The sequence below is a fragment of the Larimichthys crocea genome, chromosome XVII (assembly GCF_000972845.2).
Source record: "Larimichthys crocea isolate SSNF chromosome XVII, L_crocea_2.0, whole genome shotgun sequence".
In the NCBI taxonomy this organism is placed as follows: Eukaryota; Metazoa; Chordata; class Actinopteri; family Sciaenidae; genus Larimichthys; species Larimichthys crocea.
The window spans coordinates 5785350-5812111 of record NC_040027.1 but is presented as its reverse complement, the minus strand read 5'-3'; the positions used below and the strand labels follow the sequence as shown (position 1 = coordinate 5812111).

Here is a 26762-nt window from a genome sequence, read left to right as displayed (position 1 = left end):
TCCACCTGGAGTACTGTTGACCTTCTGCGAGGCAGCTACCTGGTTAAAGAAGTCCATTTTCAAGGCTGTTCTTGCTCAAATCAAAACTCCATTATAGATTTTACCTCCAGGGGAACCTAGGGCTCACAAGGTCCTTGGCAATTTTACCTGAGGAAGAAGCTAAAAGGATTTGAATCTCTGAGGATGAGTGAAGAGAGGGAGGGGTGTGGGGACCAGACAGAGGGTGGGATACGCACCTCAGGACCCGAGCCCCTAATCTTTCTCTGCCAAGCAGGGAGCAAAGCAGAGCAAAAATGGAGATTCAGATATGGTTCAGTGGCAGTGAACCCTAAACATCAGGGCCTGCAGAAGTGGTGGAGGAGGCAGAGAAACCTTGAAAAACAGGGGGAAAAGAAGAGCTGAGAGATTGCTGTGGAGGGATTTGCCAGGGGAGCTAGTTTCAGCTCCCAGAAACAAGAGCTTCCAATACATTTAACATATATGAAAGAACAACAGCTCTCTCCTCACACCATCCTTAACTATTTGTACTAACAAGACAGATGGAGGCCAAAGATGCAGACAGATCACATCAGGACATCTGTCACTTCATGGCAACAGCCTGCTTAATAAGTGACAAGGCTTCCTCACCCGTGGGCACAAGATGGGGGAGGGTGGGGTTAGTGTCTCAGAGCAGTGACTGTGCAAAGCAGCCGTCAAAGTCATGTGGTGCCCTTTTTAAACAACTTGTCCCAATTACAGCCAATCACATGCGATCTGTGCCCTTGATTATCATCCTGGGCAGCAGACATCAAAGCTGCCTTCTATGGGTGCTGACACGAGGCTGTGCAGTAATTAGTGGACTTCACTGAGGAGAGTTTCATCACCAAATGTTTTCAAAATACTGAATGTCTTCATTTGCAGGGGGCGGGGGGGATGGTGGGGGCGGTTCACGTCAGGAGAGAATGATGCCCTACAGAAATAATTAAAACATAATTACAGCTCATCAGCTGTGCAAGTGCTCACAAAGTGCTGTCGTTGAAGATCTGCTACTTTCCTCGGGGCATCAGCAAAGTAGCAGACCACATCCAGATCCAAAATTCCCAGCACAGCCATACTCACTCAAAATAAATGCTTATGTCTTATTACCAGAAATACCAGGAAGAAAATAAATTGGCCTCAACAGCCCGGATTCAAATGAATTTCTCTCGCTGTTCATTCTGTACTTATGAGTGCTTATTATCCTCGATAAACACCTGCATTTGTTAAGAATATGTTGTCTGCCAAGGACAAACCAGGCAGCACTCGTCAAACCAGGAGGCACAGAATACACAGCAGGTCGTTAGAGCAATAACTTGTCTCCTCGGCTGACGTGTCAAACTGTATGCTCCAGAAAAAACAGAGATGCACAGATTGAGGAGCCAGTCAAGCTTTTAAATTGACATCATGTTAGCTCTGTCCCCAGGTTGCAGCATGGGCTGATGGCCATTGGTTCTATGATGACCACTTCATACAAATATGGCTGGCAGTGTAGCCCTGTATGGGGAGATTGCATGCTAAGTGTTTGTGACGAGTGCTAAGGCCTTTTCTTGATTCCAAGGAAGTAATGAAGGCTGGACTGTAGGCACTGTGTTTTCTTCATCCACTTGATGGCAGACTTCTAACAACCCCAGTGTCAGCCGGGCTTAAACTCATGCATCCTCTCTCTCTCTTTCTCTCTTCCTCTCTTTCTCTTGCTCATTCAGAGTTGTCACGACGTGTGTTTATTTCTCCAAGCCCAGAGCCGAAGAGACAAACGGCACAATCGTCCCAATCAAGTCTGGTTTTGATGATGTATGCCCTGTATGTGATTCTAAGCATGCTAAGCTAAAACACAGAGCACATAGTGGTGAAATACATGCACAAATCCGATCAGAGGAAGTCACTGGTATAGGTTAGTGTTGCTTTGGTGCTAAAATAAAGTCATTAGTATGATAAAAGTAAATTGAAATCAAAAAGCTGCATACCTTTGATTGGAGCAAAACTATTTAACATTCATAAGCAGCATTTTAAAAATTCATAAATACTTTTTCACACTATAATGTTCAGGTTTAAATGAATTAGTTACATTTTAGGTGCTTAGAATTGGAATTATAAACATATAACTCTCAATTATAACTCTGCTTATGAAACGTCCATAATTTGCATATGAACAGATGATGAATGCTTGATAATAATGCTATATAATAATCATTCACAGGTGTCTTTAAAAGAACTAAAAAATAATAAAAATCTAATATTATAATATATAATTACAGTCATGTTGAATTATATCAAGTATTATAAGCAACAGCTTATACAGCAGTTATGGATGCTTCCTGAAGGTTGACAAAAATGAATAGAGACTTACAGGGTCCTTATATCAGCTTTGAACTGCCTTATAGTTTATTTTAAAATTATTTACTTATTGTTTATGTACTGCTTATAAATACTAAAGAGAGAGTGTTAAAATAAAGTGCTGTGGCTTTTTCTAGTAGAAATTGGAGTTCATTTTATCTGATTAACTTGAAAATGTAAATTAACTAACAAACTTAATGTGAAGCAAGTAATAGGAGTTAATAGTACTAAAAAACTCAAAATGGCTGCATTTATTTTCTCTGTTGGGTTTGGAAACAACAACAAACAAATTGTCTTTATTATTATTGAATACATAAACCTGGTTACTACTAGGCTTAGTAAAACGTGTAAGTAAAGTAAAACCTACTATAGATAGATAGATGACTTTATTAATCCCTGAAGGGGACACTGTTATCACATAAAAATAGTGTATGAATGTCATATAAATAAAGGTTTGCCTTAAGATATTACAGTGTTTTACTGTACATTTTAAGTCTCTTATATAAAATACTACTTTATTTATATAATTATTTATATAGTATAAATTATGTTGAAATGCTGTATAAATACTAGTTTTGAAATATGACTGTGTTTTACTGTATACAATAAAACCCATTTTATGGTCTTTTACTGGCGTGGTTTGGTAGTTTTCCACCGTACAGTCTACAGACACTTGACCGTGTCATGGGCGGCTGGAGCCCATCCCAGTTCACAACAGATGGGGTACACCTTGAACATGGTGCCAGTCAATCATGAGGCTGACACATAACGACTGTTCATATTTGTATTTATATCTACAGACAATTTAGAATCTGTACACTTGCCACAGATTATCCACAAATCCAACTGGGTATCAAGAAAATGTAGATCATGCAGGACATATCCTGTTTTTATGTTCTTAAATGACATTAGGCCTTACATACAGGCCTTCAGTTAATGTGGGTCTGTGGTATAAACTCCGCACTCAGATGCCCTGAGCAGTTCTTTATGTCTTTTTTATAAAACTGTGTGCATTGTTTATGTAAATGCACACAAATGTCTCCTTCATGTAATTATGTTAATAATTCAAGTAGGGTTAATTAATTACTATCAATTATCTAAATAAAATAATTGTGGGATAAACTATGTTTCAGCCCACATTTAACATAAAATTAGTGTCAGAATATGTAGTAACAACTAATTTCCACCAGGCGGCAACACCAGCCAAGAAATGTGTTTGGTTTTGCATGATGGGATTCTACCATATGCACAGTCCTTACTGATGACTGATGAAGTTTTATCATGTTTTGGACCACATGCAATTTAAACTACATGCATATCATTATTCAGGACTGAATTTCACATGTTGATAGTCTCTTTTATAACAAGCATAATAGATTGAGGGACATGATTCCAGTTTTAACATTTAACAGTTTGAATCTCTCTCATGGGCAAATGAGAGGTTAGAAGAATGCATTAACATCCATCCAGCCATACATTATCTGTAACCGCTTATGCTCATCAGGGTCACGGTGGGGCTGGAGCCTATTCTAGCTGACCTTGGGCAAGAGGCAGGGTACACAGTTTAGAGTCACCAATGAACCTATTGAGTGCATGTCTTTGGAGTGTGGGAAGAAGCCAGAGTACCCGGAGGGAACACATGCAGACACAGGGAGAACATGCAAACTCCACACTGAAAGGCCCCAGACAAGGTTTGAACCAGGAACCCTCTTGCTGTTAGGCGATAGTACTAACTACTGTGCAATTTGCACTATAGCAAACAAATTCGATATATGATAGTAAATGCTGCATGATATACTGTATGCTCGCACAATGCTATTATAATCATTTTTATTGAGAGAGTAATTTTGGAAACTGGAAAATTTTCGTGCTGGAAATTGTCAAAGCCTGGATTCTTTCTGGCTTTCACCAGTTTTAACCCCAACCAGCCAGACAGCAGATGTATTCTGCCAGTATCCTAACCACAGAACTGAAAGTTATGTGTTTATTTATTGCAGTGAAATGTGCCTATATACCTTAGTGTTTACTGTATATGCACACAGCCCTGTCTGTCTCTCTTACGCACAGATTATACATGATCACACAGAATCGTGGGTAAGAAAGTGAATGTAACACTTTCTGAAATACAAAACAGCCAAGTCAAGATAACTTGTCTTGAAAAATAATGTTATAGTCACAAGTATTATGTTATGTGAACTGGCCTAAGACGTGAATTCTTCTTCTTCTTACTTTATTAATCATGCAATGGGGAAATTCTTTTTACACTCTATTTTTTTTTATATGTTACATGGATTTTAACCCAGACACACACATGCAGTACAAGGGCTCATAGACATGCAGTAGGAGAGAGATGGTGGAGTGATAGGAAGCCGCCCTGAGAAGCGAGCAGTTTGGAGTGCTCAAGGGCACCTCGGCAGTGCCCAGGAGGTGAACTGGCACCTCTCCAGCTACCAGTCCACCTTCCATATTTTGTTCCAACCCTCCCAAGCCAAGTCCCAATGGACTGAGCTACTGCCGCCCCTTATTATAGGAGCTCTGTATTATTGTCAACTCATTTAAGTTAATTTCATGTTAGTCTGTTAGTTTCTGGTATTTCAGACACCAAGGTTCAACTTTACAATATATAGAATAATACAAAATATGTTTTTGCAGTAGACTTGTGTGGTGCAATTCTAGCTTTAAATAATAGTAATGATAATAGTGTAAGGAATTCCTTTATTTTTATCGCACATTTTAAAACCAGATTTACAAAGTGCTGTGCAGAGAGAACCGATAAAATACAATGAGATAATAAATACATACAAAGAACACACAAAATACATGAACATTTACATAATAAAACATGAAAGCCAAGAAGTAATGAAAAATGTCAGTAGGTTTGCTGTAGACAAGAAAAAAAAGTGTATAAAAAATAATGGCATGATTCAAGACATTTCAAAAAGTAGAGAAAGGATCAGGTGGAACCTTTATTATTTTGGTGTGTAACTTGAAAGTCGATTTAAAGTGTATTCAAACAGGAATGCATACAGTTAATAAGAATACTAGGTTATACCTACATAGTTTGTTTGTGCAGCAAATCATTCTTTGTGGTCTACAGTGCAGTGGTAGAGTAAAAGAGATTCTTGACCTTGGAAGCGGTAGTAGGAGTAATAATCCTAACTTTCAACAGTGCATGTTTTTCTAGAAAGTCTGCTCACTCTGGATAATCGTCACACTGGAATAGAAGAATATTTATTTGATCAATTGCAAGTATAATAAAAACTGCAAAGTCTTTTATCCATACAAAGAAATGTAACTGTTGATGATTTTCAAATCCAATATTTTATTGCTGTGAGCACTGCAGACCAAATTCTATTTCCATCCATTTTATCCAAATCTTGGGTCGATTAAACCAAAATTTCATGCAAGCTAGATACCATTACAGGAGAGTGAGGTCAATCATGTGTTTTGTTAATTAGAAGACAACCAAATTAAATCACATAGATAAAAAAAAGTGGACTGTTTCAAAATTATACAAATTTCTTTAGATCCACTATTGACATTTTTGCATACAAAATATAAAAAATATAAGCAGAATGATTTAACCGCTACTGTACACCTACATTAACTGAAAACAAAATGAAAAACAAAATAGTGTATATAGACAGGACATAAGCCACGATCATCTCTGGAGTTCATTTCAAATTTTCCAGTGGTACAACCGTGTATGTGCGGTGCTGTGTTAATTTTATCAGTTGCTAAAACATCACGTAGTGTACCAATACTGTACCCTGAACTACTGTTTCTAATGACATGATTAAATAAAAACTTTTTTACACTTCAATGAAATGGATGACATTTGATGTAAGATGTGACTACCGCCCATCACTTAAACACTTGCACCCATTTGGAAATGAAACACTAGATTCCTGATTGATGCTCTCTTTGACCTCCATGGGAAGCGAGTCAAAGAGATGATCCTCCACGATGAGGCAGCTCCTGCGCAGATGGCTGCACTGACCGAGCTGAGGCGGCAGACGATCCAGACAGTTTCCTTTCAGTTCAAGATGTGTCAGCTGCGAGAGTTGGCCAATTTTCTCTGGAATGAAGGAGATACAGTTGTGGCCGAGGCATAAGGTCCTCAGTTTGGTGCACTTGAAGAGTTGCTTGGGAACTACCTCGACTTTGTTGCCGGTTATAGCAAAATATTGGAGGTTCTGCAGAAAGCCTACCTCCAGTGGTATTGCCACTATAGAGTTATGGCTAACATCAAGGTACCTCAACTTGAGAAGGGTGAATAATGATGAGGGTAGAGACTCGAGCTTGTTGTGTGAGAGATAGAGTGACTCAAGGTTTTTGACATGACTAATTGACAACGGAATGGTGATGATCTTATTATGCCAAAGTTTGAGGCATGTCAGTCTCTTAAGGTGCTGAAAGCTGATGATCTCTTCGATGGTACGAATGTTGTTGGATTTTAGATCCAATTCCTGCAGGTTGTTCAAACTGAAGATAGCATGAGGGATTCTCTCCAGCTCACAGTTCAGAAGCTCCAGTTCAGCAAGATTCATTATTTTTTTCAAACTATTCAGCACTAAGAGCTTTGTACCATCATTATGAACAACCAACTTGATGAGATGTGGAGACAGATCTGTTATGTTTGTCGGGATCTTTGTGAGGTTGCTTTTGAGATGCAGAATTTTTAAGTGCCTGAGGTCTCGCAGAGACTCAAGTCCGATCATTTTGTTGTTTTCAGAGTTCAGGTTACCAACCAAGTACAGTTCCCTTAAATTTTTCAACAAGTATACCCAGCTAGGAATCTCAGCAACATCAGTGAATTTGACATGAAGGCACCGGAGGTGATCGCGAAGAAAAATGAAAGCAGTTTGTTCAACTTTGGCAGGACAGTGATAGAAGTGCAGCTCCTGGAGGTTTATCATTTGTGAGACCTTAGCTGTTATCCTGGCCTCTGGGATTAATTCTAGTTTAAGGATTTCTAAATCTGTGAGATCAAACACTGCATCTGGTACTCCGGACAGCATAAAAAGATGGAGCTCCTGCTTTTCTTGAGGATTGCGTGTCACATGCTGCCGCAACTTCTCAAACGTCCACTCATGGTTTAGGCTGATCTCGCGAAGTTTGTTTTCACTCACCTCAGAGAGGAATACACCGAAACGCTTTGAATACAGCTGGTCATACTGATCAACCATGTGGAGGAGAAACGCAAAGTCATTCTTAACATCTGGAATGTCACTGAAGCTGCTCTCCTCTCTGACTTTTTCAAAGGAATACTCCTTAAGTGGTCGCCGAAAAAGCCAGAACAGTGTGTATATACAGATTATGCCATAAACACATATGATAGCAATATAACTAACAAGGAGTTTCTTTAACATAAATGCCATGTTGTGTGTACAGTGGAACCTGGCATATCCAGTCAAATGCTTTATTTCGGGCTCACACACGTGGTCAAAATCTATAGAGGCAACAAAAGTCATCGTGTAGCACAGGATCAAAATGAATTTGACAGTTTTGATCACTGTCTGAATGGCATACAGCCTGTAAATCAAGTCACTGTCTTCCACATGGGCACGGAATTTCCGGACTTTTTCAAACAGGGCTTTCGCTTGCTCACCATCTTTCTTGTCCAGAATGGTCATGGACGGAACCTCACTCACAAGCTTTTCAACAGAAAACGTGACCCCAGATTTAGTCAGTATTGGGGCAGACTGGTTTGGACTCCCCTCTTCGCTGCTTGTGGACAGATGCTTCAGGAGAGAGGAGGCTCCAGCCAGTCTCTGCTTGTTCTCCTCCGAGTCCTCACATGCAGTCTCGGACAGCGCTTTGGTAGTCCATGGTGATTCAAAACATTTTCCCAGTATGGAAACAAAATGTTCTATTTTGGAACTTGTCTTTGGATACTTGAACCAGAAGTTACTACTGACCATCAATACAATAGTGTGGATTAGAGCAAGGTATGGGAAATATTTGGAATACCAAGGAAGGGCAACATGGTAGCACATCTGGTTGACAAAAACATACTGTTGAAAATCCAGCTTGGTCCTCACACCTGTAGGCTGAGGTTGCCCAAAAGTACCTGACTGTGTGAAATGAACCGGAGGGGCGATGCTATCAGGAGGCCTTTTAGCCATTAAAGGAGCTGCTTGCTCCCCGATGGCACTTTCTTTGTTCCACAAACTGTCAGCTGTCTCTGGTAGTTGGGGTCCGAAGAAGCCCTCAGCTCCATCTGGAGTTTGTTCCAGAATTGGAAGACAAACCACTTGGTCCTTGGTTAACTGCATCGTTCCAGAGAAAATAGCCAACATCAGCATGACAATACCAAGATAATCCATGAAGACATCCCACCATGGTTTCAGTATTCGATAAGTTGGCTGGATGTCATTCAGGGATGCTACTTCTGTGAGGGTGAACATTCCTGAAACAGAGAATATGAATTAATATGAGGCTTTGATTATTGTCATTACAAAAAAAATACATACATAAAATTCTGTTGAACTGTTTCCACATAACCTCTCCAAGTGTCCATAACGACCTCAGGAAGGAAGGTCCTGGCCACCTAGCTCTGACACATACAGTAGGCTTTTGGCACAGGCAGCTTTAAGTTGCTTTTCTGCAGAAAATTACATGTACGGCCCTTTCATCCTCTTTTCAAGCTGTCTCATTGTATCAAAATGACTGGGTCATTGCAGGACAATCATTTTACTTAAGCTTAGCTCCATAAAAGGAATGAGACAAGTGCACAGCTACTGTTGCACTCTCAGAGGGCAGAACTAATGGCACTCCTTGCAAACTTGTAAAAGCTACAATTCCCATGTTCACCACCAGGAATTTGTCCTTGGATGGGTGACAAAGTGGTAAGTTCCATAATTTATTACCTGTATACAGAGTTGTTACTTTTTCCCCTAACACATGATTGACAAATGCAAAAAAAATACCAGTTTCATGATAAATATATGAATAACCTTATTTTTTCTGTCACAGTACAGCATTTACAAGTTATACTGTGATGAAGGACATATCCAGACTGTGAACACAACAGAGTTCATGGCTGGTCATAATCCTGTTTATATCCTGCAGGAGCTTGTTCATTGGTCCAGTTCAGGTGAGACACAGAGTGACCAGAACCAAAAAAACAAAAGAGAGTGTACATGTCCCTGTAATTGAATGCAGTCTGGTTGTAAATCATGCTTTTTGACTGTCTGTGCATTGTGTGATATTTTTGTAACTGATCACTTTAAATTCAAATGTGTTTCTAATATTTAATTTCTGCACCAACAAAATTTCACAGACAGTCCTTAAATTGATTTCAAATACACAGTACAACTTCAAAATGTTGATCAGAGAACCTGAGCCTTTTTAGGAAGTTAGCTGTTGATTGTAAATTCACTGTAGGTTATGAGTTGACGAGGACCAAGTGCATGTTGCTCACAGCACATGTGACCAGTGCACAATGGATCTTGGGATACCGAAGATTGGAAGGATACACTGTCCTCCAATAGTAGGCCACATTTTTCAGACGCTTGTAGAGGAGGCTTGGGGAGTCATATTTAGAGAGGACACTGCCCTTGAACTAGGACACAGCAGCACAGTTGTCTGCACATGTGACCCATGCTTGGGTGCAGCACAGATTCTGCAAACCAAAGTGTTTGAATAAATGTCTGAATTATCATTATTATTATCATAATTATGATCAGCACAGCTTTTCCTCTATTCTTCTTTGCAGTATGCCTTTCTGAGCATATAAACTACCTTACTTCATAAACCCTGCCAGCACCCACTACCACCACATACAGGCTGTACCCACTACCACACTGGTGACTGTAAATACTGTGTGAATACTGAATGTAAAAGTTTCCCGTGTCACTTAATAAAAACATCAAATAATAATATTACAAACACACCACCGCTCACACTAAATTCCACTGTGTGTGTGTTGTATCATGAAGGTCAGTGTGTGTTCAAAGAGGCTGCAGAGCATGCTGCAGAGCAGGCTGAGACCGGCTACAGCAGCGAGACGCATCCACGAACACAAAACAAGAGGTGGCCCTGATGTCCGTGCAGCCTTTAAACGCAGCACTAAAATCTGGGTTCTGTATCAGAACATCAGCACTGGTTCTGGTCACGTTAAATCCACTGCTGCTTCATTTGAATAATCCACCCACCCCGCTGCTTGTCTCTACACTATGCAGCCGGTTCGGGCCACAGCACAGCGGTTCTGTTGGTATTTGTTGAATAGCAGTAGGTGAGCGCTGTAACGCGCAGATACGCACCTTCAGGAGATCTGATCCAGTTAAGTCGATGGCAGCACTACGGAACAACGCCTCCTTTTATATGCCATGATCCGCTGCGGTGATGAAGCCGTCCATTCTTCGCATCTGTTCAACCGTGGGCCTGCTGGCCGGGCTGTAAGCAGCTTAGCGGACTACCCCCACTCCGCTTGAGATGGTCGGGTCCTCTGCCTCTGACTGGCGCCTCAGCCGGCACGGCAGCACCAGTTGCTGGAAGCGTTCTCCGTCTGATGCTATCCACACACACTGAGGTTCATCATCATCATCATCATCATCATCATCATCATCATCATCATCATCCTCAGAACGTTTCACCATCAACTGCAAACACAGCTGTTGTAGTGTGCACGGTGTTGTTTGTCATACGATATGATGGACGGACAGCATGCAGCGCTTTGTAAAGCTTGTACGGCTTGACAGAGGAGAGGAGAGGAGAGGAGAGGAGAGGAGAGGGGGATGACCCGCTGATGTTAGGGACTGTCACTAAAGTGCAAAGGCCATTAGCGCGGAAAGTCCGGGGCTGCCGGGGCTGCAGCCCCCCCTAGTAGTAGTTTCAAGTGGTAGCAGGATATTATCTATATCTCTTATTTCTTTTCCTGTTATTTTATATTAAAACATATTTCTAGTTTTCAGAATCAGATTTATTGCCAAATCAAGTATTAAAAAATATAAAGAATAAAAATATTTGTGCAATTTGTTTTTCGGATGAAAACAGCTGTGCAGTTTGTGCAGGACTGTACAAACTGAACTGTAGCTTAACATGGCCATGTCGCAATGTTGCACACTGGCATTTCTTCAGAGCCACTATGCTATAGTGCTCATTTATTTGTATTAATTTGGGGCTTTTTGAGCTTCTTTTAATAGATACAGCTGAAGAGTGACAGGAAAGTTGCAGGAGAGAGAGATCATTTAACTTATACATTAACATTTTCATGTTTCATTTTCAAAATTCATGATATGACATCTGTTAAGTGTTTATGATATGTGCATGTGTGTAAGCTGTTAGATGCACATATCCAGGGCAGCCCTGTACAGTATCACAGTATTCACTCAAATAACTGCTTAAGAAACTCTCATAGCTGATCCATATATTTCTATATTCATTCTAAATATTATGTTTAGGATGGATAAAGAGCTGTTTGTCATCAAAGATACTAACTATAACCCAATGAACAGTTTCTACTGTTTTCTTCAGCTTTGTCATTGGATTTTGTCATAGATAGTTCAAGCCACCTCTTTTTGTTCTTCGTGCCTTTGCACACTGTGCACTCCAACCTAAGCAACCACGGTTCAGCATTAGCCATTTAGACAATACATAACTATTTTAAAATGATACATGTAGCATATTTAATAGAACCCAACTTCCCTTGTACATTCATTAAATCAGATTGCAGCCACAAACTCTTACATTTTGTAGACAAATGAAGCAATGTGTCCAGATGACCTTTTCTTACAATCTTCAGACCAGCTTCATTTGTCCATCGGTGCCTTGTGTATGCATAATAATACACTAATCCTCTTTGTTTATTAATCCTCAACAGTTGGAAGGTGACATCTTATCCCACAACATAATTAAGAACATACCATGTGTGCTCATCCCTTCTAGCTATAAAGCAGCATAATAGATTGATTTATTTTGTTTTTCTCTGAAAATTCAATTCAGGACTGTTTCTTTCACCTGCATCACTGTTCTGACCAAACAAATGTTTTTCCCATTTGCTTTTTGTCAACATAAAACATTTTTGTTCTTTTATAACTTCCCAACATAAGAAATGGCATTAATGACAGTAAATATGTTTTTATTGGTCATCAACATAAAAACTCATTATAAAAATACATTATCGCAATAGGCTGCAAACTTCTTGAAGCACATTTTTAAGAGTAGAAGACAAACACCAGTATGACATAGTCCTTCAAGTTTAATGCACTTTTAAAATGTCATCTTTCTATAATACAGAATTGTTTAGCCAAGGTATTACATGTACTTAAGTATGATATACAGTGTCCTTTGTTTGCATGTTCCCTGCTGCGGTCCATGTGAACTAACAGTCTCTTAAAGAAAATAAAACGCTTCATAAGGGCAACATAAAATATATAAAATACAGCATATGTAAGGCTACTGGCCTAAACTTAAGTGAGGTCTTCAGTTTAGATTTACAATAAGTACTCAGATTTCTGTTATGTAGCAGTAAAATGTGCTTAAAAATTGTTTGATATTTTGACTGATATTACTCTCATGCCTGTGGGTAAAATATGAAGCTACAGCAAGCAGACATCCTAGCATAAAGACTTTAAGCAGGAGGAAACAGCTGATTACCAGAAATGTCAGCACCAATTAAGACACTACAGGAACTGTGCCAGGCCGAAAATAATGTCCTGCATGTAATTCTCCATGTACATGCTAGTAGGTTTATTTTTTCACCCTTTGGACTGAGCCAGCTTGGTTGTTTCCCCTCATTTCTGCTCTTTGTGCTATGCTAAGCTAAGCTAATCACCTGCGGACTGTAGCTTCATGTTTAACATACGGAGATGAGATTGACATCAATCATCTCATTTCAGTCTCAGCAAAAAAGCGATTTTTGACTGGATAATATAGTCACAAGTTCATAACAACAGAACAAGCAACCCTGTTGCAGCCACATTGTATGTGACAATATGAATATGTCAAATTTCCCTCCGTCAAGGAAACTGCAAAAATAATTCTTAACTTTCTTAACAGTAGTTTAATACCTAAATATGGTAATGAGTTCATACAAAACAAATGCTCTGACAGCAGGCACTGCGGCTACGATAAGGCATGTCACTCAGCCTTCATTTGGTCCCTGACATCTGAAGGCAAAGTTTCAAACAGTGTCTCTTCCACTATAAGGCCACTGCGCTTCAAAGCACGACAGCAACCAACCTCTTGTGGCAGAAGCTCGAAATGGTTGCATTTGAGCTCCAAGTATGTCAGTAGAGCTAGGTAGGAAATCTTTGGCGAGAGTATGGACAGTGAGTTTTTGCCAAGCTTTAGCGTTTTGAGCTTTTTGCAAAAGAAGAGCTCATCTGGCAGATTTTCGATTTTGTTACAGGTGACAGAGAAATACTGTAGACTCTGAAGGACTCCAATTTCTGGAGGGATGAATCGGATGTCATTGTTGGACAGGTCCAGGTAGCGCAGCTTGTTGCACAAGAACAGGTGTGAAGGCAATATCTCAATCTTGTTGTGGCTGAAGTAGAGGCGCTCGAGGCTTCCAAGCTTCTTGATATGCTCTGGGATGTACATGATGCCATTGTACCAAAGTTTGAGACAAGTGAGTTTTCGAAGATGTTGGAAGCTGATAATCTCCTCTATTGAGCGAAGGTTGTTCTCTTTCAAGTCGAGCTCTTGCAGATTTGTCAGGCTGAAGATTGCATGTGGGATGCGCTCCAGATCACAACGCACTAGCTCCAGCTCGATCAGATTGGACATCTTTTTCAGGTTGTTGAGCATTACTAGCTTAGTGCCATCGTTGTGCAAGTAGAGCCGCTGCAGATGGCTGGAAACATCCACTATAGACTGGGGTATCTTAGTCAAATTAGTCTTTAGGGAGAGAGTTTTCAAACACTTCATCTCCCGCAGTGACTCAAAAACTATATTTTTGGAGGCGTCAGGGCTAAGAGATCCGGTGAGATAGAGTTCCTCTAAGTTGCGCAGGCCATACATCCAGTGTGGAAGTTCCCTGTTATCATCAAACTTCACACGAAGCACTTTCAGGTTCTCTTTGAGGAAGGAGGTAGCTGTTGTGTGCAACTTTAAAGAGCATTGGTAAAGAGACAGCTCCTGAAGGTCTTCAAGTTGAGAGATTGAGGCAGGGATGGTGACATTGTTGATGATCTCTAGCTTGAGTGACTGCAGCTCTGTCAACTCAAAGACAGTGTCGGGTAACCCAGGGAGCATGAACAGCTGAAGTTCAAGTCTGTTGTTGGTGTTTGTCTGGAGTCTCTGCCGCAATTTCTCCGCAGTCCACTCATGGTTGAGGTTGAGCTGTTTAAGTTTGTTCTCACTGACCTCGGATAGAAAAACTGCAAATCGTTTAGAATACAGTGGGTCATACTGATCAATCATGTGTAGCATGAAAGCAAAGTCATTTTTGACATCTGGGATGTCATTGATGCCTGTTTCCTGTCGCACATACTCAAATGAGTATTCTTTCAGTGAGCGGTAAAACAGCCAGTAAGAGGTGTAAAGGCTTGTTAATCCATAGACAGCCACTAAACACAGGTAACAGTAAGAAAGCTTAGAAAACAGATGTGCCATTGTGTGATTGCATTCAAAGTTTTTATAACCTGTCATGTCCTGGATCTCAACTTCGCAACGTACACTATTTCGCACTTTATTCACGAGAGAACTGTTATAGGCAATGATCAGGAGGAATTTAAACACCTTGAACACTGTTTGGCGGACATACATAAGATAGAGGATGTCTCCTTCCTCAACATGCAAACGGAACTTCTTTACTTTTTCAAAAAGAGCTTTAGCTTGTTCACCTTCTTTTTTGTCAAGAACACTTGCTGTAGGCTTGTCTACAACTACAATCTTTTCTGGGATAGACCGAAGGGACTGCGTCTTCTCCAAATTTCCTTCACCAGGCACAGCGATGTTGGACCTTGTTGCACTTTTTTTATGGTCCTTTTCTTCTGGATTTTCTCCGGACACCTCTGACAATGCTCTTGTGGTCCAGGGAGAGTCAAAACACTTGCCAAGCATAGAGATAAAATGCTCTATTTTAGAGCTTGAGCCAGGGAATTTGAACCAGAAGTTGCTACACACCATGAAGACAAGAGTGTGTATAAGAACCAAATAGGGAAAGTACTTGGCATACCAATGCAGAGCCTTCTCATAACACATCTGATTGATAAAACTGTACTGTTGAAGATCCAGATCTGTCTTCAGGCCTGTCATTTCTCTCACTGCTGAACTATTGGATTGCAGGTGTAAAACTTCCATGTCACTCGTGTTCCCTGATGATATTCTTTGAGGAAGGCATATGATTTTATCTTGCATTACCTAAAATACAAAAAATTCACAATTACTTAATGGAGTCAACAATCACAGTGTTTACATGCACTTAAACAACCGGTTACAATCAGCTTTCCAAAATGATTTTCTACACTTAATGTATACAAGAAACCTGATTAGGGGTTAACCCCTGAGTAGGGGTACTATTGCAGACGTTGCAGCCAAACACTACAGGGGTTTTCAGGGGAAAAGGTTAAAGCTGCCTCAACTTTTGCCCGAAGAGTTTGCACCTTGTCCAGCTAGATGCTTTGTTGGCTAATGACATTTCTGGTAGGTTATTTTATAATGTCAATGCCTTATTTCTACCACTTACCTCGTGGCTGTTGTGACATAAGAAAAAAATTATCATTGCCACTGTGAGCTGTGATAACTTTCAAAGCAAGTAAAAACCTTCTGCATTATATTATAAACCATCCAGGTCAGATATTGGAAATGGACCTCCTGGATCAGATTTCATACATTTGGATACAGTTGTACTGTAAAGAGATGCAGAGCCTGTTCTCTCACTGTGCCATCAGACACACAGACCCACACAGTGTTGCATCAGTACAAATAAAATAGGTAAGTAACCCCATGTTCAATCCACATGTAATAGGCCAGTTGGTGAAACAGGTGCAATGTGGTGCATGTGCTCACCTGCATGCTGAAAAGACACTATGATAAATCAAAGCACTTCTATTTTTACATTTACAGGCTAAGGGCTGACATCAGTGAACAGCAAATGCCTTTAATGTTTACTTGTAAATACGCAAAAACAGCTGTTCCATTCAGCAATGGCAAAAAGCAGGATATGGACACTTTAATTCAATATGGCAGATCTGAAGGGAAGACATTTGGTTCACTCTGTTTCTGCTTCATATTCAGCTCAGCACATTACAGCATAACATGATCTGAAACTATTACAGTATCTAAATGCAAACTAACTCGATTTGTGAAGGCTGAATACAAAATGACATTATTACTATAGTGAAGGCAGTGTAGTTGCGCTGCAGCACATCACAGATTAAAATGCAAAGTCACGTCTGCTGAGGTCTCTGAGCTGATCTGCAGAATTGTACACAGGCTCTATTTCTCCCAAGCACCGACCTCTGTGGCTATGAAATGAAGCCAATGCAGAAGTGCCCAGAAACTGTAATACCTCAAGTGGCCACTTGAGGCTGGCTCCAGAAGTGAGTCAGTCTCCATAAGTCCCCATGTTCAAATGTCCAACTTCACAGCAGAAATAAACATGTTTACAGCCTGGTACAAAAAACATTTTGGTGTCTGTAGCTAATTTCCCCGTTCATGACAACTGTACTGAGGGTGAATTTATATACAACTCACCTGTTCACATTATATTAAGGCTTAAAGTTATGCAGGATTAACAGCATCCAGGCGTCATTAGACCCATCTTAGGTCACGTCTCTGCTGATTTTTAGATTAGCCAGGAGGCAGAAGTATCAGATTTGCCAAGCTGGCAGTGATCAGAGCCACATATTCTAAGCTTCAAAACAGCTCTTCAATAACCTTACAGTGATGTCACGCTGACACTGTCCAGTCTTTCTACTGTCAGTTATTTCTCCCTCTGATAACGACTGGGGGGATTATTGTGTGACACAATGAAATAGTTACACAAAATGGCATGTTGATGATGTTTGGACTTCTAAAGTAAACTTGGCTACATAATTAACTATCCACTCAGTTTACTAACTATAAGACCATGTCCAAACACCGTTATAGTGAGAGCGACAACAGCTGCTTGAACCCTGATAAAGATCCTGTTAACAGTTTTTCTAAAAATGTTTTGGTATCATTTCCAAGATTTACACTACACAAGTATTGCAGGGGCCAAAAAAATGTTCCTATTCCTCACAGAGAGAGAAGTGAAGCCAGGCCAAAAGAGTTCCAAATCTTATGTTTACTAAGAGGGGCTGGGTGGGTAAATGTTTCCACTGGTAAACTCCTGGAAGCTGAATGCTTTCTTTGCTGCATACACTCCAGGTTGTAAAAGCAGAGAGTTAGTGGTTCTGAGTTGGTGCCAACGCAGGAAGCAGAGCAGCTATGTTGCATCAGAGAGCATAAAGGCCTGCCTCTCTAAATTCAATTACTCTGGACTGAAAGGAAAAAGTGGTAGAACTACTCATTTTTTTGTTGCACTTCAAACTCATGTTACATCATTGTGTATTAGCTATTTCTCCTTCACTTTCAAAGAGATCGGTTATGTCTGAAAACCATTAGCACAAGTCAAGTCATTACACAACCTAATGTAGAGCCTGTTCCCTTAAGAGATGTCATGTTGAGGCATTGTGACTGACCTGAAGAGTGCATCCAAAGACACCAATCATGAGCATGATTACAGACAGATAGTCGGTGAACACATCCCACCACGGCTTCAGGACTCTGAACGCTGGCTGCTGTTCAGAGAACTGCCGGAATTCCATCACAGGAATCATGATGCCTGTGACATAAAAAGGGAAAATTAGCCCACAAAACCTTCAGTCCATACACTGAAACAAATGGTTTCACAATGCTCCCATGAAATAATGACATTTAATTAACAGCATTATAATCCGGTGTATAATACTTCAGAACAGTAAAGGTTTTTAGCCTTCATCCATGTCCCCCTCAGGATGAATTGTAATAGCTCACAAATTTACAGTTTTAGTGCCACGATCAGGTCAACTTTGTATCTGCATGAACTAATCAGCTTCCCATCAGCCTCAGCTGTACTTTCTGTTCTTTGCTAATTAGGAAATGTTTGAATGCCAGCAAGCTAAACTCAGATAGTGAACACGGTTAAACATCACTAAGCCTTAGTTTCATGATGACATAAGGCCACGTTCAGACCAACACTATCCTTGCGTGAAAAGAATATTTGAATGGTGAAGGTCCGTCGACACAGTGGAGAGTTTCTAGTGTTTATCTTGTGACGATGGTGGCCAATGATGAAGATGAAAGGATGACTAATGATGACCTAATATCAAAAACAATCAGGTGCAGCTGTAAATTGTGTTTAGTGCTAATTAGCAAATGTGAACATCAGCAGGTTATCATTGTTATTATATGTATGTTAACATGGTGACGTTAGCTGCCTAGCTTCCAGTTAGCCCCTCTCTGGTTGAACTTCAGTTGAAGCATTTGTATACTACTGATTATACACATGCACATTACAAATGTAATTATTTAAAAGTCAGTGCCCACAAAAGACTAAATAAATGAGTCATTTTGTAGAGCTCATGACAAGTGTTTTAACAGTTCATACTTGTGGTTGTGGCGGCAGTAACTCAGGCTGTATAGGGAACTGATTTGGGTACTTGCCAGTGGCTGGTCCATATGCACTAATGCATGCATGTCTACAGGTCTTTGTGTGTACTTTGCACCTAAAAGGTTATTAAAACTGTCTTTGTTAACAGCAGTATCATTAAAAGGTTGGCTTATTCCTGATGCTGCTTTTTGCTCACACTGTCTGTAGTCACCTTCTGTAAAGTGCTTACTATAGCTGTAAGTGTCCTGTTTCCCATTTCATTCTGGCAGTGGTTTGGCTGCTGTGTCATTCAAATTAAAGCCTAGTCGATGAAACTTTTATATGAACACTGGTGATTTGTATCATTCAACATCTCACTGTTAAATATGTTTACAGAGATTCTACCACGATCACAAATGATGTTTTTTTATGGTATGGTATGACGAGAAAGATAAAAATGCTAAAAAAAAAGTATATACTGTTTGTGTATAAACACGTATAATAAATAATGTACAAGGTGCCAGAGCATAATGTATAGTGTTTTATCATCGGCAGCTCTGCAGTGCCAAACAGACAGGTGCTGTCAACAGCTGAATACTCATCTATACTCAAACTTTAGTTCATCATTAATGAGTTTAGCTGTAAGGTATTGCTGGTTAGGTTGCTGAAAGCCTGGGGGCTTTTAAAGAGCTTGTGTTTTTGATAGTTCAATTAAGATTTTCAGCACAAAATGTCTTCTATTGATTCTTCCATTTTAGTGTCATAACAACAGGAGGGATGGAGGGGAGCCATTCAGGGGATGTTTACACTGAACTGTTTACTGATGGTTGGATTTAAAAGGTCGGTTCAGACGAATCACAAGACCCATTTTTCTCACTTAGCTCAACTTGTATATCTGTGCGAAGAGTTCGATGTGCCAAGATTTGAGATATCCATCTCAATGGAATTTTGTTTTTCATATTGAAAAATATTTATCAAATTCTGGATTATCTGCAGACACGGTTACCAACAGTTTTCATGGGACCATTTTTTACAGAAGAAATCATCTACATAAAGTGTTAACCATGTGTCTGTAGTGATATATATCAACAAAGCACATTTACTCAAGTACTTCACTTTAGTTGATTTTTTGTGCTACTCTATACTTCTACTCCATGTCATTCAAATAATTAAAAAAAACAGGCCTTTTAGTTTAGTTTGTTCAATTTATTTGACAGCTCTTGTTACTAGTTAGTTTAAAGATTAAAAGATTCCACACAAAACATAAGATCAGTTTGTCCCCAACCTTTTTAAAACTGCAAACCATTTTCTATTTCGTGACCTCTCATCCACACAGTGATGTTGACTACTTATCTTGATGACCTACTTTAGTTCAAAATCAGTATTTTTTGTTAGGGGGCTAACAGGGACTGATAAAGAAAACCACAGCACAGGCTGAAAGTTAATTACTACAAAAATACCTTTGAAATATTTTATAAAGTTACATAATATTATTCCCTTTTTTCAACATATTTCTTGTGGCACAAATGTTCAAAGGCTCCATGTCATTCCACAGTCTAGAGGTAGGGAACCACTGCCTTATAAGAATAGTAGAGACAACCCAACTCCAACTCCAACAATAAAATGCTTCTTATGTGTTCAGATCAGTAACTGTAATAATCCAGCAACATCATATAAAGAGCTTCTCAACATAATGCATTCTTTTCCTTTTGATACTTTAAGTACATTTCGATGCTTTTGACTTGAACCTGCTTATTTTACGTTTGGGTATTATTACTTTTACATTGTACAAGTAAAAGATCTGAATATTTCTTCTGCACTGGGTGTCTGAGGGCTTATCCAGAGTTGTGGAATAGTGGTATTAATTTTGAAAAAAGGTTTTTTTTTATATTCTTTGAGAATGTTGTGAGCACCCCAAACATATCTCTTTTATTTATTAAAGGGGAAACTTCAGCAATTTTAACAATGAACCTCAATAAAGATAGCAAACTTACAAGACACAGATTACCCGAAGAATGCTTAAAATCAAAGCAGCAGATATCCTGACATGTAATAAATCTACAAAAACAGTCTTTCAAACCTGACACCTCCAGTTTGTACTGCAGACTGTCTGTTCTGAGCTATCAAGCTGAAACAGAGATGATCCTGATGACATCATCAATAGTGTTCCTTCAAGTATACTGAACCTGGTGTGGCGTCTTTGAGGGCTCGCTCATGGTGAAATTGTTGAGTCTGTGTAGATTATATTATAAAGAGTATGGCATAGACCAGTTCTGTATTGACAGAGTGATGACATAACTTTTGGTTGAGGTGATTTGGCGCTATAGAAATAAAATTTAACTGAAAAAATGAAAATCAAATAATAGGAAATGAGTTTATTTTGTAATTTGGTCATTTGTAATTTGACTGCATGCTCCTTTAACTCTCTCAGTAACAGGGTGGATTCTTGACAAAAATGAGACAAACAGCAGTGAAGCCTGTAGTTTGCATTAGGTATTATTAGAAAGAATCCTGTCTTTCCACTGGATGAGTCAGCCATTGAGTTGAGCTCACCAGGCCATATCCTTGTCCCTTCCTGACAGGAAATTTGTCTGAATCCCAGATATCCCAAAACAGACAATGTTTGGAACACACCCAGCTCCTGGCATACAAAAAGTCCTGTCTCATTAAGCACAGGAAAAAAAAAAAACTATCCGCATTGCAGAAAGAAATGTGTTGGCTGTTCGGCTCTGAATGAGGCACACTTTGTGGAGACTTTCTCATGAATCAGAGGCTGCTAAAAAGTGCTAATACAGTCAGAGGAGCTGTGATTTATCCTGTGATTACACACTCACACACACACACACACACACACACACACACACACCATCTTTAAGTCACCCGGTTAGGAACGCGAGTTCTCCGTTAAAACGCATATAGGTTTGAACGCGTTGGACGCGTCTTTAAGGTTCGAACTAGGATCCCTGTCGGTGTTTAGCAGGTAAACTAACATCATCAGTGTGATAGTAGAGGCTCCTCCGTCCGCAGATTACGCCATCTATACACCGGACCAACATCTTCTCTAAAAAGCTACATCACAGCAGTGTCAGTGGTTTACCTTCCTTTGGATCAGGGCTGGAGTTGAGGATCTGTGCTCGGCTTTCAGGCGGTGAGCTTTCCGATCATGATGTGCGCGGTCCCCCTTCCTCTCTGTCCGCTAACCTTCCTGGATCCTCGGCCAGACCGTGCAGGCATGTACTGTCAGCCACAGGGGCGTGGACTTCTGAGGAAACCCAGGCAGATACTTTGTTAGTGATGTATGTTGTTTATGAGGCAGCTGAGAGAGAGAGAGAGAGAGAGAGAGAGAGAGAGAGGAGGCCAAAAGTGCAGCAAGTCTATAATAATATTCACAGAAACCACAACAACAGAGCACCATCATCCACCACTGATGATCTGCCTTATTAACCTGTTGTAATAAATCTTTTAGTTCAAGTCACAGTCTGGATAAGAAGTACTCATCATGCACTGAAGTCAAAGTACCAAAGCAACAATGTAGAAGCATTCGATAACAGATACAAGTACTAATTCCCTCCTGTGAATGTTAGCAATACTATAGTTCACTCACACAAATCAAATCATGTTTTCAGGAAATATGGTTAGATTGAACTTTACTGTCATTGAACAAAGTAACACGTACTTAGACAACGAAATGCAGTTAAGCATCTAACCAGAAGTGCAGAGTATGTACATATGAACAGGATATACAAATATAGTGCAGGTATAAATATGAATATGCTATAGGATATGAGATATAAGTGAATATGTTATAGAATATATACAGTATATGAATATGTACAGTATAAGCAGCATGGGCAGGTAGATGAATATACTAACATGCATTATGTACAGTATGAACAGGTACAAATGGTACAACCCTTCTGATATATTGTTGTTAGTAAGTTAGTTAGTTGTAAGTTATAAACTCAACCCCACCAATGTCCACTTTTACCCCATTTGCACAAGATGCTTTTCATATCAAATGCATACAGCATTATACTCTTTCAGACAATATATGTTTTGTGACTACCAGCCATCCATTTCCTGTAACTGCTTATTCTCATCAGGGTCATGGTGGGCTGGAGCCTATCCCAGCTGACTGATGGTGGACAAGTCACCAGCTCATCACAGGACACATAGAGACAAACAACCATTCACACTCACATTCACACCTACAGACAATTTAGAGTCACCAGTTAACCTGTTCAGGTTCATGTGTTTGGACTGTGGGAGGACACAGGGAACTGTAATGGAGTACATTTTTCTTTCAAGTCAAGTAGAGGAAAACGCAGACACTCAAGTAAAGTACATGAAGTACATCAAAATGGTTCTTCAAAACAGCAGTAAATATTGTTATTGATGCTTTTATTAAAGTTGGCTCCATCACACTCTTTTCTCCACCTGTTCCTGTGCAGGAAAGCTTTCAAGCTGTTTTGAGGACTATCAGACTATTATGACCAAAGAGCTATTACAAGGATTTCCTTTCACTGCGGCACACAGGAGGATAGTGCAGGTTCAATGCATCACATGAATAATATAGAATATAACTGACTGCTGTGGGCAAATTGTCTTTTACTTTCCATCACAGCATCACTTTAAATGTTTGCTGTTGATTCCACTTTGTGGTCATGTTGGAGGCTGTTGATGTGGTTCTGTTCGACATATTGCATTACACTGATGTTTTGCCCCATTTGTCACAGCTAGAACTATGACTTGAACCCAAACTCACGACTTGGGAGACAAAGTGTAAAATAAACAAATCTTTTATTATGAAAGTACAACAGAAAATCACTCACTGGGAGGAAAACGCTAAATAATCTAAAAAAAACAAAAACCACTCAAGAGAGGGAAGACCTACTAACAAAATCAAGGATAAAGATAATGAACGAAAAACCACTCTTACGAGGGAAAAATCTATGAAATACAAAGGCTAGACAAACAAAATATACAAAAACCTGACAAGATCGGATCAAAAGTAGTAACGAACTTGACTTGGACGAGGAGCTGGTTCACAGGTACGTAGGACAAGACGAACTGGCAACAGACAAGGGGAGACGCAGACAATATGATAATGGGGAACAGGTGGAAACAATCAGGGCGGGGAGGACAATCAGGCAGGTGAGAAACACATCAGGGGAAGGGGCAAGTTATCTGAAACGGGAGGAGGGGAAAATTTCAAAATAAAACAGGAAACCACAAGACAACATTGACACAAGACAACCTAAACCTAACCAGCTTTCTTAGTCATGACACCATTTTAGATTCATAGACGTGTTTTGTTGCATATGTCTTATACTTGAACCTGGAGTACTATTGTAAATTTAGAAAAACAATAAAAAGATCCTTCTGTGCTCTCCAAAACAAACAAACAAACAAAAATGATTATATTACCCTATCTGGAAAAGTGTTATTTGCATGTTATTTGATTCATTAATATGCCTGGTCAATAGTGTAAGGTTCATTACAAGTGCTCAGCCCCCGTCCTTTTCACGCTGTCAACCCATCACTGTACTGCAGTGTACAGTTCAAACCACAACATCAGATTCGCTGATAATTCAGTCATGGTGGGTTCGTTTAGTGGAACAACAAGCTCCTGTACAGAGAGGACAGAGATCATCTCTCTCCCCTCTGTCACGGACATCAAGGCCAGAAGCATTGTGGATGATCCAGCACACTCCTCCCATGCATTCTTCTGTCTGCTGCCTTCTGCAAGAAGGTTCGACAGTTTAAGGACCAACACTGCCAAGATGGGAAAGAGTTTCTTCCCACAGGCAGAGTGTAAAAAATAAAAGAAAAAGAAGAAAAAAACAGCATTTAGACTGTTAATATAACTGCAAACATAAAACAATGTGGACATTTCACCTATATCCATGCACACTTTGTACCTTTTATCTCTGCTGCTACTTAATTTTATTCAACATCTACCTCTTTACTGTATAAACCTACTAATGTCATAGTGTAGATATCCACATGTAGCACATGTGCACCCTTGTGAAATAGGGCCTGTTTTTCTGACCCACTCTCCCTGACCTACATAATTTTCATACAGTCCCTAATGTTTGCTCAATGCAGCATAGGGAATAAAATGTGGTAGCAGAGTACTTTAATAAAACAAAAATGACACTGTTGACACGCAACCAAGTCCACTTGTGTCACTTTCCCATTCCAAGCGTGAAGGAGAAAGGGGAAACTGCCCTTTCTGGAGCCAGTGTTTGGTTTCTCTGTTCTGGCTTAACAGGCCATTTCTGCCAATAGAGCCTCCAAAATGTTACAAATTGGACCTTTAAATTGGATCATTGGTAGCAACTACCATAAGGATGTTATTAGTGTCTGTGGTTTATGCACTGTGCTGCTGCTGCTGCTGAAAGCAGCCTTTGGTCCGTCCATTCTAAAAGAAACAGCTGGAAAACTTCAGAAAAGACAAGTGAGATAAAGCTACTCAGATTTGACAGTGATGTAACAAAGGTGCTCCTGATGCTCACGGAATCATTTTCCATATGTCAGGGAATGGAAACTGTCATCAGAAATGTGTATTGGTAAGAGAGAAAACTTGGGACAGATTCTATCTTCAGTCGGCATGCAGAGGTTTACTGACATATCTTTACAGTATGTAAATGTATGCTATATAAACTGACCGCATGCTTCATGATTAAATAACCGTTTATTTATTTCGCATACCCTGAGAAAATGCGCTCTGTCTGCAGCCTATGGTGATTAGCTATTTTATAATAACAAATAACTGGTGCAAAAATGTTTCTGTTCAGAATGACATATAGTCTATAAAGGCAGAGATACAACGTAACTTCTTCTCCAATAGTACATGTTCTGTACATGTTAAATATACTGTTATAGCACGGTCGCTGCAGATTCATAACAGAATGAAAAAAATCTTTCTGCACACTCTCACCTTACGATGAAACATTCAGGTCTTTTAATTAAGTAAAAGTAGCAAACCAACTATTTAAAATACTCTGTCACAAGTAAATGTCCTGCAGTGAAAATATAATTTAAAGGTCCAGCTTATCAGAGTTTAGGCTAGATTGAATGTAGCAACAAATTTATTTATAATTTATTACAATTTATTGAATTTATTTTAGTGTATGATCACCCTAAAATGAGAATCACCATGTTTTTAATACCTTAGAAGCAGAGCTAATTTTAATAATTTTAATTATTTTGGGTGTTTTAATTTATTATATAGTCATTGTGTTTTATCTGCAAATTAACAATTAACTACACGAAGGACATTTAGTTACATTTAATCAAATCAAATCAAATCAATTTTATTTGTATAGCCCAAAGTCACAAAGTACATTTGCCTCTGAGGGCTTTACAATCTGTACAGGGAGTGACCCTCTGTCCTTAGACCCTCGGTTCGAGTGACACAAAAAACCTTTAACAGGGAAAAAATGTGGAAGAAACCTCAGGAAGAGCCACAGAGGAGGGATCCCTCTCCCAGGACGGACAGACGTGCAATGGATGTCACGTGTACAGGACAAATCAACACAAACATACTGTACAATTACAATGACTGACAAAATGACAATGAATCACAATGAATGATAAAAATGATTACAGTAACAGATATTAGTGCTGTGTGTGGTGTATAAAGTCTGAAAATGAAAATACTCTTACTTAATGACGGTATTTCTATTTATATTATATATATTTATGTACTTTGTACTTAGTTGTTTTCCGTCATGCTGTCATGTCGATGATGCATTCAGGGCTGCTTGGTTGGCTGTACGGGATGGGAATGTTTGACTGGGTTCGACATTATAACTGAAACAGTGGGGCGATAGGGAAACTCGAAAGCAAGAACAAC

At 39.6% G+C, this 26762-nt stretch overlaps 2 protein-coding genes across 2 annotated transcripts; both read right to left on the bottom strand.

Moving 5' to 3' along the window:
* Nucleotides 1–5100: 5100 nt before the first annotated feature.
* Nucleotides 5101–11084, bottom strand: lrrc8db (leucine rich repeat containing 8 VRAC subunit Db). The gene is made up of 2 exons (XM_010747036.3): nucleotides 10620–11084; nucleotides 5101–8764 (listed from the first exon to the last, which is right to left on the bottom strand). Exon 2 carries the CDS (start codon nucleotides 8760–8762, stop codon nucleotides 6207–6209), a length of 2556 nt encoding a protein of 851 aa, XP_010745338.1. The 5' UTR covers nucleotides 8763–8764; nucleotides 10620–11084; the 3' UTR covers nucleotides 5101–6206.
* A 1456-nt stretch (nucleotides 11085–12540) lies between these two features.
* On the bottom strand, nucleotides 12541–22156 carry lrrc8c (leucine rich repeat containing 8 VRAC subunit C). The gene is made up of 3 exons (XM_010747035.3): nucleotides 21999–22156; nucleotides 17973–18115; nucleotides 12541–15666 (listed from the first exon to the last, which is right to left on the bottom strand). The coding sequence occupies exons 2-3, from the start codon at nucleotides 18108–18110 to the stop codon at nucleotides 13438–13440; spliced, it is 2367 nt and encodes a 788-aa protein (XP_010745337.1). The 5' UTR covers nucleotides 18111–18115; nucleotides 21999–22156; the 3' UTR covers nucleotides 12541–13437.
* Nucleotides 22157–26762: the final 4606 nt, after the last annotated feature.